A 14,100-nucleotide genomic window follows, 5' to 3' on the forward strand; every position below is an offset into this window, starting at 1 on the left:
CAAGGGAAGACAAGATGGAACAGCTTAACATGCTTCACTTAATTTGGTACAAACATGTTCCACTTCATTTGGAACAATTAAAGTGTTGAGCTCTGACCACAAAGTGGTGTGGGCAGGCCATCAGGCAGCGTGTCTCATCTGGAAACCCTGAGTGTCAAGCAGTATCAGGTACTGGTGAAGAAATTACTGGGGCTTGTAACCAGCTTGAGAAAAATCAATGTTCCCAGAGCTGGTCTAGATAAAATGCGTTAGCCATGACTTAGCTTAGCAAAGGATAGCGAAGATCCTGAATTCTTCTTATGTATCCCTTCATTTAATTAAAAAGCTACCAAAGACGTTTTCTGGTGAATGCCTTGCTCACAGCTACATGATTGAGAGTTTTGAAACTTTTTTTAATGCTGTCTCACCTGTTGGACACACGGCCTGGGAACTGCAACTGGCCTTGCCCACGCTGCTTTTGATTAGAATCACTAAGTCACTCATTAGAAGTATAGCTTTTGATAGTGAAAGGGGAAGTTAACTCTGCACTTCACCTTGTGGACCTAGTAAACTAGGAGACATTTCTTTTGCATTGAGGCTTTTTTCCTTTGTTACCTGTGGTGACTGGAGCAGACATCAAGCTCCGGAGCCCTTTAGGAATTCTCAGCAAACAAGAATGCTTGTTCTTGTTTGAAGAACAAGAAACTGTGATCTTTCAAAAAACTAAGCAAGCAGCAAATCGGCATCTCCCCTTAATCATAACTTGGCACGGTTACTTTTGGAACTTCAAGGTCATGTACATTGCCCATGAAAACACCTGCTGCTCAAAGTTAAGTCTCAGGAACAGCAGCTGAAGGTCCCTCAGTGTTTTGGGCAGTCAGCTGCTCCAGGGTACTGGTGTCAGGGCACTATATGCTTGTACAGGGATTCGAGCATTTGGGGGCTCGCTGTACCCAGCACTAATGCTGGAGGGCCTGAACATGCTCAGCGAGGCGGAGCCGAGGTGTGATCCCGGTGAAACTTTTTTTTTAATGGGCTGGGCATGGCAGCTGCCAGTATGGAGTGTGGAATTGTCAAATACTGGCTAGAAGTCAACTTACCCCATAGGCCAGCAGCACCAGCTGGCATTTTCTTGGGCTAAGGCTGGCTTTGTGCTAGCAGCCTGCAGCGGAGTGTAGATTCCTACCACAGAGCTTGTGAATGCAGTTCTCAGCTGTCAAAGGAGAGGACAGCAAATCAACATCTGCAGCTTCACTGTGGTCTTTCTCACAACCTTTGAGCAGCCCCAGCAGCTTGTTCCATTTTCTTCCATGACTAAGCTGTTCTGTGTTATTAAATGACCTGCTTTTCTCCTTTCTCATATATTCAAGCAATGGGTAAAACAGTACTGTTTACAAAAACTGATTGCCTCATTCCTTCATCACCCTTCTACCTCTTTCCATGCTTCTCTTACAAATGCAATCAAAATAAAATCTTCCACTGCTCTCTTCTTCTCAGCTGGCTTGGTTCCTTCCCCTGCTCGCTTCTCTCCTGCCTCGCTTTCCCCACGAAAGGGCCCTGCAGGGCCCTGCACCTCTTCTGCCAAACCCAGGGCTGCTGCTTGCTTGGTGGGAGCACGGCATAGTTTACACATCCTAAGTAAAGGCGAGTACAAAGTGTCTTGCTCCCTGGCGGGGGGCATGCTAAGCACTATGATGCCAGACCAGGGCCTTCAGAAATGGCTTTTGAAGTCCGCTCTGCAGTGTGAATACAGGAGCGTCTTCCTCGTGAGCTGCTCATGCAAAGGCGTGTCTCTCTGTGTGCCTCAAATGTTTCAAGGAGTGGTAGTTGAGGAAATGAAAAGCATCACCCTTGCATGGGCAAACTGAAGTGTTAAGAAAACATGTAATAAAGAAACAACACTAGGACATCAGCATTCACCGCAATGTTGCGTAGGGCTGTGGGGCGCTGCATGTTGTGAGCCACAAACAGCATCGGGCCTCCGAGCTTTGAGCTTCTGTCAATGCTTTCCCCAAGGAGTCCCCCAGAGCAGGAGCTGGGCAGACAGAAGAGCAGAGAGCACGATGAGTGCCTTTCTGTCCAGCCTCTATGGGGGAGCTGGGTAGCCCTGTAGGGCTGTTGCAGGGCCCTTGAGACTGACACAACTTACTTATGTTCCACCTGTGTTGTAAAATCCCATAGATGTTTATCCCAGGAGTTCTGCCAGCACAGGACTGGTGGGCCTTTTTGTCAGGGTTCCTGCACTGTGGGGTGCAGCGAGCTTCTGGCAATGCTGGGTGATTTCTGGTGTAACCCAAAGCCTTCCAGCCTCCTTGAAGGCTCCAATCAATGGAGCTATGGTTGGAGGCAGTTTTTCCCCAAGTGTCTCTTTAAGTGTTCAGTCAAAAATCTTTGTCTTTTATGCTTTTAGCATAAACTTCAGCTGTAGCTTCCCGTTAGTACAGTAGCTTTCTGGGAAGGCTTTATTTGTGAGATTGAAGAGCCCTCTGCTGTTGGAAATCTTGTCCCTTTTTACATATTTTCATGCATTGTCCATCTGCCTTACACTTCTCTCCAATGAACCAGGGTGAGTGCCTTTGCTCTGAGGCAGTTTTTGCAGCTTCTTCCCAAGCCCCCCGAAGTTGAACGTGATCTTGCAATGTGGATTCTGGGACTGTCTGTGTCTTCCTGTTTGTCAGGCTTGTGCTATGTGAACTTATAGCACAGGGATCCCGCACCCTTTCTCCATGGGAAGCTAACATGCAGCTGGGCAGCCTCTGTATCAATTTCAGAACTATTTTTCCTAGGTTGTTATTTTCTCCTAAAGGGTTTGATCTGCAATGTTTCTTTCTAGACTTGTTTTGGTTTTATTTTTTTGACCAAATTCTCTCTCCTCACAATTATTAGCTATTTTCATCTGCAATTATTGTGTAACATTTTGTTTTCTTTCATTTTTTCCCAATCAGTGCTAAAGATGTTCAAATGGTGTTGTGTCAAGGATAATCCTCAGGAGAAACTCAGAAGCTTTGTCCTGTATGGTGCTCTCAGTTACCCTTTCCAATGTATCCATTAGTGAGTCTTAATGGCTTGCATCTGTTTTGCACACTTTAGCTGATACTTGCTGTTTGCAAAAACAGTACTGTTTACAAAAACTGATTGCCTCTCCTGGCTCTGCTAGCATGTTTTAGCCTGGGACAACAAAAGGTTGATCAGGCTGTAATTTCTTGGGTTAACGTTGTGAAATGAACACAGCATTGGTTTTTAATTGTCTTTTTTGAATGAGAATGCTTCTTAGCTAATTCTTCAGTTGTTCTTGGGTGTAATTTATGCAGCCCTGTAGACTTTCAATAGTTGTTTTTTAGCATTTCTGCTAGTCACTATTGTAATAGAATATTTGTTGACACATGTTTTTCTTTGTCCAGAACCTGATGAGAGTCTCCCTCCTACATGATGGGTCATGCTAAGCTTTTTAAATTATTATTAATTTTTTGGGCAAGTATTAGATCTAGATTATTGTTCAAGTTCTGTTTTCCTTGATACATATCAGGAATTTCCATCCTGTTGTCCTTAAACCTGCTGGATACAGACTTTTAGCTATATTTCTTAGTCCTGGCTAGTTCTCATTGCTGTCAGAATCCAGGTTTTGCTAATATTGAGTATCACAAATAAAAGCTCCCATTTTTCCTCTGGGGGGGGGTGTCTTCTGAGCAAATCCTCCTTTTGTGTCCGTGTAGCTGTGGCTTGTCTCCTGTTGTTTGTTTGTGGGCAAAAGGGATCCTCTGATAAAGAGCATATAAAGTGTTTCCATTTGAAAATACTCCCTCCTGTTCAAATGGGCAATATGGCTGCAGAAAACAGAGTGGGCCTCCTGCAAACTGTGCAAAGAGAGGGATAGGGAGGCAGAAAGCCATAGCTGACTCCCATCGTGTCCCTTTGTATCTGTCCTTTTTTCCTGCTCTTAGCCCTCTAGTGAAAGAGACTCACGTGACTCAGGTGTCTATCTTCAGCAAATTGTCCTGCTATTATTTCAAAAGCCCTGGTTATTAATACGATGTGGCATATGAGCAACAGGAAGCCAGCAGAGCGCAGAGTCTGCAGGCATCATGATATGTTGCATAGAAGCAGCCCTGCTTACTGCTGTTTTCCAGGGTGTATCATCTTGGTGGTCTCTGAAGGTGGTCGTAAAGGAAACAGAGAGCGCGACAACAAGATCAGCATGGCAGGGTGTGCTGGGAAGGGAGAGGTCTCCAAAAACACACTGTGCACCAAAAATGATCCTTTGATGGTAAAATAAGCCCAAGCTTTGGTTTGCCACAACATGTGGTATTAGCAGGCTCTTGATCTGAACATCCGAATGAGAAGATGCAGCATGGCTGAAATGGTTTTCATTGACTTTGTTGCCTCTGCCCTGCCATTCACTCATAGAAAAATGTCTCAGTGAAAAAAGGAAGCAGTGGGTGACAAATAAGTACGTTTGTGACATTTAAGAGAGGTTGCTAATGTGCCCACAATCCCACCAAGATGAGCTGTCTGCACTGAACACAGACAGCATCAGAAAAATCCTGAGAGTGGATCCTCTCTGGGCCAAGCTGCATGCTTGGTGGCTTTTGGCCATCCCTCCAGCTCTGTATAATTGCGTGGGGCCATCCAGCCCAATCCTTCAGAGCGGTAGGACAGGTGTGTAACTGAGAGCTGTTGATGAGATATGTGCCATATAGCAAGGGTGAAATCCATTTGACTGGTCAGCCAAAGTGATGTACCTATTCAGAGCTGATTGTCCCAGGGCCTATGTATAGGGTCTAGAGCCAGGAAGAGCTCTGTAGGGTTCTGGTCCTCAGCTCCTGCCTCTTGCACCAAGTTCCTGTATAAACACTTTGTTGGTCACTGTCACAGCTCTGGCTCCTAGTCATGATTGTAAAATTGAAAACTAAGTTTGTGGATGGCTATACAAAGACCAGGCAGCTCTGGCATGGCTTACTTTGGGTTTCTGAGGGTCAGTCAGTCCCTGAACCAGCACCCCAAAAGTACAGGGGAGTTCCCTTGCTCTGTTCTGTGTTCTTCAGACAGTCTCCTTCCCTCCTTGGTAACTGGATGTTGCCTGTGTTGCCAGAGAAGCTTCATTCCAACAGCCAAGCTCTTCTCCTCCATCCCCAGATACCTGGCTGGAGAAGAGGCAAGGGTAACCGCATTTGAAGAGAGGGTTTGGGGCCCAAGGAAGTCCCAGGCTTTGGTCCCTGCTCCCCAGTCCATCACTATATTTTACAGCAGCTGAAGGGGCCATGGAGGGCTGTAGAAGAAATGGGGACTCCCTGCTCCCCTCAGTGTCCATGTCACAAAGAGCCACAGGTGTGCTGTACTCACTGGTCTGAGAGTGAGGCAGCACAGGTGCTGACCGCTGGGAAAGGGTGCTGAGCAAGGAGCCTGAGCGGGCGATGTGTCCCCCACCCATGGCTCAGGTGCCTGAGCCTAAGGGAGCAATAGGGTTGGGGTGCTGCATAGGCAGTGTGGGGAGTGCATTGATGGGAGACACTTGCCCAAGCAGCCTGCAGTCTCTCCCGGCTCCTGGCTGGAGGCGTCTCTCTCCGTCTCTCTCCGTCTCTCTCCGTCTCTCTCCGTCTCTCTCCGTCTCTCTCCGTCTCTTCATCCCCAGCACTGGCTAACAGGCTGGGCCAAACTCCATGTGGAGTGCAGGAGGTGAGGTGCTGAGCCCAGCCCTTTGTGTGACCCTCTTTTGTAACGATCCCACTAGCAGGTGACTTCACCCGACTGGGGGGCACCATTTCAGGATGCAGAGAGGAGAACCAAGTGTTGAGGGGAGGTGCGACTAGGCTTGAACTGCTGGAGCTGGATTCGTGTTGCTTTTATGTCTTTTATGACAGAAACCTAGAGATACAAGGAAGACCCACACAAGTTTCTGAAATCTCTCACACTACAGATCACTGCTTCAGCAACCAGCTGTGGTGAACAGCTTCAAAACACAGTGGGGTGGCTGGTGGTGCAGGCAAGGCTTTGAGGACACATCTCAGTGTTATCAGTGCGGTTGGAGGCAGAGCCAAGCCCTTGCTCAGGAGAAGCCTGTATGCATCTGCTGGTAAAGCGTGCTGTCCTTAGATTCCAGGTTTTGATGTTCAAGACACAAACCAGTGCATTGGGGCTGCTTTACCTGGCCTTGCAGGAGACAAAACTCCAGTTTGCTTTTGTATTAGGCACTTGCTCTTTTTTGAACATTGTCCCTATGCAAACACACACACTTCAGTGCAAGTCTGTGAAATGGAAGAGCAGACTGCTGCGGACAGTGTTTTGTGTGCGCCTGTAAATTGGTGGGACAATCTCATTGCCATCACTTAGAAATCTGTGGCCACTGGAGCCTTACACTGAAGGATGGAAATGTTCCTGTCCCCCCTCATTATTTTGTAACAAGCCTTCATCTGAGTGCTAGTCCTTGAAGCATGGCTGAAACTCTGGATCTTTTCTAGGAAGGCAGAGAAATTCTCCTGAGAGATGAGTAGTGCAGTGTCTATTCTAGGCTTTAATCACAAGATACACAGACTGGTTAGGTACTGCTGCAGTACTCAGCATTGTCCTAAAAAGAAGGAAAAAAAAATCCATCTCCAATGCTTGTTCAGTTCAGAACAGGACTGTGCATTTAGTGATACTGTTTGCAGAGGTAAACGCGGTAGCAGAAGCTGACAGAAGCAGCCTGGTTTTGCCCCAAGGTGCTGTGCATTTCCTGCGTTACAGCACGCTACTTGTTCAGCCTGGCCACTGACCTGCAGTGATTTGGTGTGGGTGAAGGCAGCCCACTAAACTGGCTGTGCTTGGGCTGTTAATCCTGGGGCAGCTCTGCTGAGGCTGCAGCACTGACATTGCCTTACTCTTCTCAGTTATGTTGTTTATTATACTACATGGGACAGCGTCTGTGACCAGACTTCTGCTGTGTCAGGGTTTATACAAAACTGTACACACAATTCCTGCCCTAGAGAGCAGACAAAGGAAAGGGGGGATGTGCAGCAGACTGCCAAAAGTAATTTGTCCTGTGCAAAATAAACTAATTGCCCAGTGCCCACAGCCACACTTGGGATATGATCTTCATCCTTCTTCCAAGAAGAGTCCTCAGCTCTGCATCTTCCCTCTTGTGCAGGCTGCCAAAAGCAGGACAGGTTTTGTTGTTCCCCTCTACTCTTGGTCCAGGGCACCACAGTGGAAAAGCAGCTGGCTCTGCCCGAGTGGGCTGCTGGAAAGGGTGGTTAGCTGGTGTGTGTGTGCTGGGCTGATTACTCAGCCCCTGGTTGGTAGCGCAGCACTCTCATGCCCTGCAAGTGCTTTGCTGCTCCGTGCACCTGCTCCCGAGCCTAGCTGTTGGGCACAGCTTTGTGCGAGAGCAGCCTGCCGCTGATTGTGTGCTGCCTCAGGGTGGGAGGAGCAGGCCGGCAACCCCGAACTTGCAGCCGAGGGCGGAAGCTCTTTGGGGTTTGTTGCTGCTGCTTGAGGCTTTCATAGAGGCGCAGCATCTGAGCTGGGTGTTCGCTGCTGGAGTGATGCAGGCGTATAAAGGCAGAGCTGGGTCTTCCCCCAGGACTCAGTCTGGGCCAGCCCCAGCACCTTTTGGCTGCCGCATGGAAGATCACACAAAGCATGTCCAGCCCATTCCGCTCCCAGCCATGCAGCAGAACTTGAACTACGTGTACCCTCAGATCTTTTGGGTGGATGGCTGTACCAACCCCAGCACTTCCTGTCCCCCGGCATCCCCCATTGCCCCCATCCCACCACCAGTACCTGATCGGAGGAGAAAGCCAAGGAGCAAGAGGGAAGGGAAGAGCATCGGCTTCCTGGTGGTCTCCTTGCTGATCCTGCTGTGTCTCACTGGAGTTGGACTGAGCATGTTTCAGATTTTTCGCCTAGAGAAGGAACTGGCTGAACTCAGAGAGGTAAAGTCCATCTGGCTTGTCACAGAGGCTCTGGGGGAAAAAAAAAGAAAGAAACCTAAAACCAGGTCTGAGATGCTTAGGTGGTGCAGAACTCCCCATGGGGCAGACATTTGAATGTCTGCCCTCCTAGTGTGAGTGGGGTTGTTTTACACTGTGGAGGACTGCTCTGGTGGGGACTATGATATGTCTGGATGTCTCTAAGTTTCTAAGTGCTACAGGGTCTCTGTCCCTGTACATGCAGTTTCTTACCGCTCTGCAGTTCTCCTTGAGTGTCCAGAACTAGCAACTGTCAAAGATAGTCCTTGGCTGTTCCAGGTGATGCCCTTAGGCTCTTCCCATGCTAAGGGACCTTGTCCTCTTTTCTTTTGACAGTCTGCCAGCACTGAACACATCCCTCCAGCTCTGGAGAAGCTCATAGGTGAGTTGATGTAGGTAGAGAAGCTCCCTCCTGGTAGCTTGTCTGAATGCTCCCATCTCACTTTTCCTTCCTCATGTCAGCTGGGCAAAGACAGGGTTGCAGCTCTGATGCTCTGAAAGCACTGATTTCACTCCTTTGGTTGGAATGAGAAATGTATCTCCAGGGTGTGGGGAGGGGTCCCATACCCTGCCTGCTTGGAGAAGAGCTGTCTCAGTATCACCCACGGGTATGGGGACAATCTGCTCCTGGCTTGGACCTCCTAGTCCCCAATGGGGCGATGGTATTAGAGGGGCTCTAGAGTAAGTGAGTTTCTAGATGCCCTAACATACAGCAACAATATGAATGCGGGGAGGAGAACAGAGATCCCAGACAGGCATCACTCATGTTACTTCTTTGTTTCCTTAATATTCAAGATTTTGCAAGGACACAGAGGGTTTCATTTTCTTTGGGGGTGGGGGATTCACTTCCTCCCTTGAGAGGGCAACTTATTTTTCCCTAAATTCTTTTGGTACAAAGTCTCACTGCAGTCAAAACTAATTGAGAAAAGCCTGGTGATATTTTCTTTTCTTTTAGAAAATGTCATTACAGTGAAATTGAAACTTTCCACAAGAACCTTCCAATTTTTCTGAAATTTCATTTAGAAAAAAAGCAAAGAGTTTCAGTTAGAATGGAACAATATTAAAATTATACTTGGAACTTTCAGACTTTTTTTTTATGTAACACGTTAATGTTAACAGTGATGATATCCCTTTTCAAAGGAGGTTAAAGCAGAAAGAAACGTTCAGTTTTTTTGACAAATCTGAAAAGATATTTTTTTCTTGAGGATTTTGTTTAGTAGGAAAGTTCATTTCTTTTCAAGTCTGTTCTGATACAGAATGAAAGCAAAGATGGAAACAGCAAAACTCCCTGGAAAGGATAGTTCTGGTTCCAAACAGCTCCCATTTCAATTAACTTTGTAATCTGTTGCTTAGAGGAAGGAGAGCTGTCATTTTAACCAGATGCTCAGTGCTCTGATCAGAGGCTCCTTTAGCAGCACCTGAACACAAGTCATAAAACTAACCCCAAAATTCTTGAGGGTAATAAATAAATAAAGCCAGGGAAATAGTGTAACGGAGAAGGCAGAGAGGAAAGGGGAATTTAGGTGGTGTGAGAAAAGAAGAGGCTGGTGCTTGGAAGTGGATGCTGAATGGAAGGCAAGGATGGGGTGGGATGGGGTCCAAGCACCCACCTGTTTTCACTGTAACTGGCCTGTCTCTGCAAGGGGACGCAAGCCCTCTGTGTGTGCATGGGGAGGGGGGGGGGCAGCATTTTTCTACCTGTGTTCTGGCTCTCGCAGGGTCTGCCTGGGCAGCAGGATGGTTTGCAGGATGTCTTAAGTGTCTTTTCTGATCTAGTTGTAAGACTGAGGTTTGGTACTAAGCAGCTAGCTGTCTGCTGTCACAGGGACAGGTGCTCTTGGCAGTGCTGGACTGGAAGGGGGCAGTAAAGCAGGGTCTTCTTTGGCAGGACATGAGCAGTCACCTTGGCATGGGCTAGAGATGCCAGGTAATGGGGCAGTACTGTCCTCTCCTACGCCCTGAGGGAGAGGCCTCTGCTTGAGCTTACTGACTGAGCCATTTTAAGATGAAAGTTCTCCTTGCTCTTTTGTTCTTCCCCTTGCTTTGATTAATCTGGATCCTTTGCCGCAATGCTTCCTTGCCGTGAAGCATTTGCTTGAGCACCTATCTGCCTTGCTGCACCAAGCTGTGTTGCCTGTGTGCCCTGTGCTGCTCTGAACCTGTCCCATTTCAGTGTTACAGACAGCTCCCTTCTGGTCTCTGGGCTGGCTTCTCCATGGAGCGTGTGGCTAAAGTCTTCTCCGTTTTCATGCAGGGCAGAAGAGCGAGTCAGTGAAAAAGGAAGAGAGGAAAGCAGCACATTTAACAGGTATGTGCTGAGGGGCCAGTGAGAAGGGAGAGCGGGGGACAGGGCAGGTGTGGCTGGGGCAAAAGGGCAGCCTGGTTATAGCCGTGAGGAGTCTGCCTCATATAGGCCTTCTCAATTCCCTTTGGTAACGTGCATGCTCTGAGAGTTCAAAGTTACTCCCACAGCTAAAATCTTCTCCTTCATTTAGGCTTTTTAGTGAGGGCTCTGGTTTTTGGTTTGGTTTTTGTTTTGCCTTCGGGGTCTGCGGGACCAAAAGCTTTCAGAAGTGGCTGGTGTTGAACAAGCGGAAGGCGAGAGCTCCTACCTCTGCGAGGCCTGGAGCAGATGTCCCATGCTGAAATGAGCATGTGGAGAACAGGGGACTAGTCTTGATACTGGGTGTGACTGGAGAAAACCGGAGAATGCCTGTGCTTCTCACACTGCCCCTCCGGTTTCGGCTTCCAGGGAACCCCAAGCAGCAGGACCTCCCTTTGGAGTGGGAACCGATCTCCGGGCATGCCTTCACTGCCGGCATTCAGTACCGCAATCAGGGCCTGGTGATCAATGAAACCGGCCTCTACTTCGTGTACTCCAACGTGCTCTTCCGGGGAAGCACCTGCAACAGCCAGGTGTTAACCCACGTTGTCTACAAGAGAAACCCAGTCTCCCCGGGCAGCCAGGTGTTGATGGAGGACAAAAAGATCAACTACTGTGCAAATCAGAAGATGTGGGCCCGGAAAAGCTACCTGGGGGCTTTGTTCAAGCTCAGGGAAAAGGACAGCCTGCACGTCAACGTTTCCAAAATCGCTCTGGTTAATTTTGAGGAATCCAAGACGTTTTTTGGCTTATTTAAACTTTAAACAACGCTCTTGGAGTGCGGCCGGCAGCCCTGCGCACACTAGGACATGCAAGGGTGGGCTGAGCGGCAGCCGACCTGCCCGGGTGGGCAAGCTGGAGTCTCGCACCAGGAAGCCCACCAGGAAACCATGTTTTGGCCTTTGGAGCAAGAGGGCTTGAGAGTACGAGTAAGGCTCTCCAGGGTTTGACACCCAGCCCCTGGGAAGCACCGGGGTTGTCCTGGGGTAACCTGAATAAACAGCACCTTTCCCCCCCTCTGAAAAACCCAGGGTGCACCGAAGACCTCCTTGACACTCACTACTTGCTGCAGAAGAGATTTTGCTACCTGAGAAGATGACGGCGCCCGTGTGGCGCCGTGCGGGAGACTCTGGGCCAGCAGGCGTGTGCGGGGGCCGGCCGGAGGCAGAGAAGGGCCCCTGGGGTGAGCGTGGGGGGGCTGCGCCGGCTTGGTGCCGCCTCGGGCTCGGCGCCCGGAGCGATGGCTGCCCCGGCTGTGCTGCCTGGGCATGCTGCGCTGCGCTCTGCCGTCCCGCAGGCACCCCTGCGATTAGCTGGCTGGTGAAGCCTGGTAGGTTCGTTTCATGTTAAGTTATCAACCATTCTCATCCCAGAAAAATGTGCCCCCTCCCCCCCTTATTTAACTCACCCCGGTGGCCTCGTGCCAAGGAAGGTTCTGGAAGCAGCAAGCGCCCGAGGGGACCTGGGTGCTGCAGCCCCGGGGCCAAGTCAAGCTCTGGCGAGTCACTGGGCCCGTGGGCTCCCCTCGGCACTGTGGTGGCGGCCCAGGGGCTGGCGGGGAGGCCATGCGCCCCCGCCTTGGCCATGCTCGCTCGGCTTCCCTCCGCCGACATGGCAGTGGAGGGCGGTGGGACAGCCCGTGGCTCCGCTGCCCCCCGTGTTTCAGCACGCCGGGGCTCCTGTGGAAACCCTGCCCTGCTGCCCCTTTCCCAGGGGATCTGCGGTGCCCCGGCACGGCACAGCACGGCACGGAGGGGCGGCCCTGGCAAGCGGCGTGGGCACACGCTGGCCGCCATCCGAGCGAGGCCTCGAGTGGCCCCCTTGTAATGAGCCGCTCTTTCCTGAGCAAAAACCGGATGGTAAATAAAAGTATATTTTTCTAGGAAGTGGCACTGTTCTCTCCTCATTCGGGGGAGCTGGCTCCCGCGACGGCTGCAGCCCCAAAGCCGCCGCCTCCGTGGTGTTAAAGCTGAGGGGCCAGGTCCGACCCCTCCGTGGGTTGGGGGCTGCCACCCAGCTCCAGGGAGCCAGGCCCAGCCCAGCCTCTGCGGACAGGGGGATCCCACTGGGGGGGGGGCCTCCGGCACTGAAACATGGGGGATTTGGGGCCTGGGGAGGCACGAGGAGGCTGGGGGGCGCAGTCTGTGGCAAGGGCAGCGTGGGCTTGCAAGCGGGGCCCAGCAGGCGTTTGGCGATGGCCAGGGCAGAGAAGCAAAGGCAGCCCGGGAGTCCCCCACGCACCCTGCAACGCTGCTCTTTCGGGGTGTGAACGGGACATGTTTGGCAGCTCGCACCGGGCAGCCCCAGCACTGTTTGGCTCTCGGGAGGGAGACTTGTCTCGAAACACGAGCTTGGGTGGAGAGACACGTGGGTGTGGACAGGCAGCTTTGGAGAGACACCCCCCCCTTCCCTTCCCCATCCTTGCTCTGGGTCTGGTTTTCAAGCCCTAGTTTGGATATGAGCAGGGCAGAGGCGCAGAGCAGTTGAGGACGTGCTTTGGGAGCAGGGCTCTTCTTGCTTGGCATAAGCGCAGCTGTCTCCAAAGCTGCCGTGCCACCTGGCATGCTTGCTGCCCCTTCGCCGGCGCTTCCCACGCGACAGTCTGAGGGGCAAGGAGAGGAAGTGGCATTCGCTGTCAAATAAGGTTTGCTCGCTCCGGCAGCTTGCCCACGAAGTGCTTCCCTTGCATTGCTTCACTCGGGGGCCGCCTGCCGTGCTGCTGCAGGGCAGTACGTGAAGGCTGTGTGTGGCCGTGACGCGTTGTTTTGCTGTGGTCCTGGCTTCTAGCAGCTCTCGTGTTGGTCACAGCTAGCAGTGACTCTTCAGCAGCATGCAGCATGTATTTCCTTTTCCACGGTCTGCTCTTGGCTCACTGGTGTGTAACCTGTGGTTCCCCGTTGCTTCTTTCAAAGAAACATATTTCTTTGAAACCTAGAAGTGGACTGGCTATTGGTCTGGCCAGAGCAAGGTGAACGCTTTCTGCTCACGCAGCTGCTGCTGCAAAACTCAGAGCTTTCCACTGCCTTTCTCAGGAAGGAAAGTGCTTTGAAAGGTCAAAGTTTAGGGACCTTTTTGCTTGGTTGCTGCTCTCTCACTGCCTCCACCCTCTTCCTCGTTTCAGAGGGGCAAACCACGTAGCGCAGGAATGGGGGTGGATCCAGACCCAGCTAGGGAGGGCTGGAAGTTGTCATCTTGTCACTGCTATTTGCATTATGCTGCTTTCCTAGTGAACAGACATCCAACTGAGGAGTGTGCATTTGTATATGCACATATCTGTAAGCTTGCAGCTATTTCTGTAGCAAAGCTAGTTGAATATATCGATGCATGCTTCCTTTCTTCACGGGAGAGCAGGTTGGAGAGATGTGGTGTCCAATGGGGCAGACACTGTTAGGTTATAAATAGTGCTGGGATCTCTTCAGCTGGACGTAGCTGGCTTTTCCTTGCAGGACAAATCCAAGTGCTGCTAGGCTTGCTGCTGAATCAGGGAGCAGACTGCTACCATGTTGAGTCAGTGGCACAGCTGCCAGCGCTATGCGCAGTGCTTCTTTGCAAACCCTTTCTCAAATATCACTCTCACCTGCCCAGAGCAAATCCACTGCTTAGCCTGTGGGCACACATGAAAAATTCAAAGCAAGGCCACGGCAGGATCACATGATTTTAAACCACACAGAGGCAATTTTGCTTGTTGCTTGTGCCATAGCAGCTTTATTGAAGTTGTCTATTGAATTATCTAGCTAATGATCTATTCATTTAATGCAAAACCTGCTTAATCTTAACATTAAATACTCAATGGAT

General features: G+C 50.4%; 1 protein-coding gene across 5 annotated transcripts in view; it reads left to right on the plus strand.

Annotated features, from left to right (window-relative positions):
- SUCO (SUN domain containing ossification factor) overlaps nucleotides 1-12,155 on the plus strand; it is a 62,320-nt gene extending 50,165 nt beyond the window's left edge. For 4 of the 5 annotated variants that reach the window (XM_067300697.1, XM_067300699.1, XM_067300708.1 and 1 more), the window contains 3 exons: nucleotides 8,259-8,304; nucleotides 10,177-10,230; nucleotides 10,675-12,155. In XM_067300697.1, coding sequence (XP_067156798.1) covers nucleotides 8,259-8,304; nucleotides 10,177-10,230; nucleotides 10,675-11,069 — 495 coding nt within the window. In that variant the 3' untranslated portion in view covers nucleotides 11,070-12,155. Of the gene's footprint in view, nucleotides 1-8,258; nucleotides 8,305-10,176; nucleotides 10,231-10,417; nucleotides 10,538-10,674 lie in introns of those variants that run through there. The other variant, XM_067300702.1, reaches the window with a different exon arrangement.
- The last annotated feature ends 1,945 nt before the right edge of the window (nucleotides 12,156-14,100 follow it).

The sequence above is a fragment of the Apteryx mantelli genome, chromosome 8 (assembly GCF_036417845.1).
Source record: "Apteryx mantelli isolate bAptMan1 chromosome 8, bAptMan1.hap1, whole genome shotgun sequence".
Taxonomy (NCBI): domain Eukaryota; kingdom Metazoa; phylum Chordata; class Aves; order Apterygiformes; family Apterygidae; genus Apteryx; species Apteryx mantelli.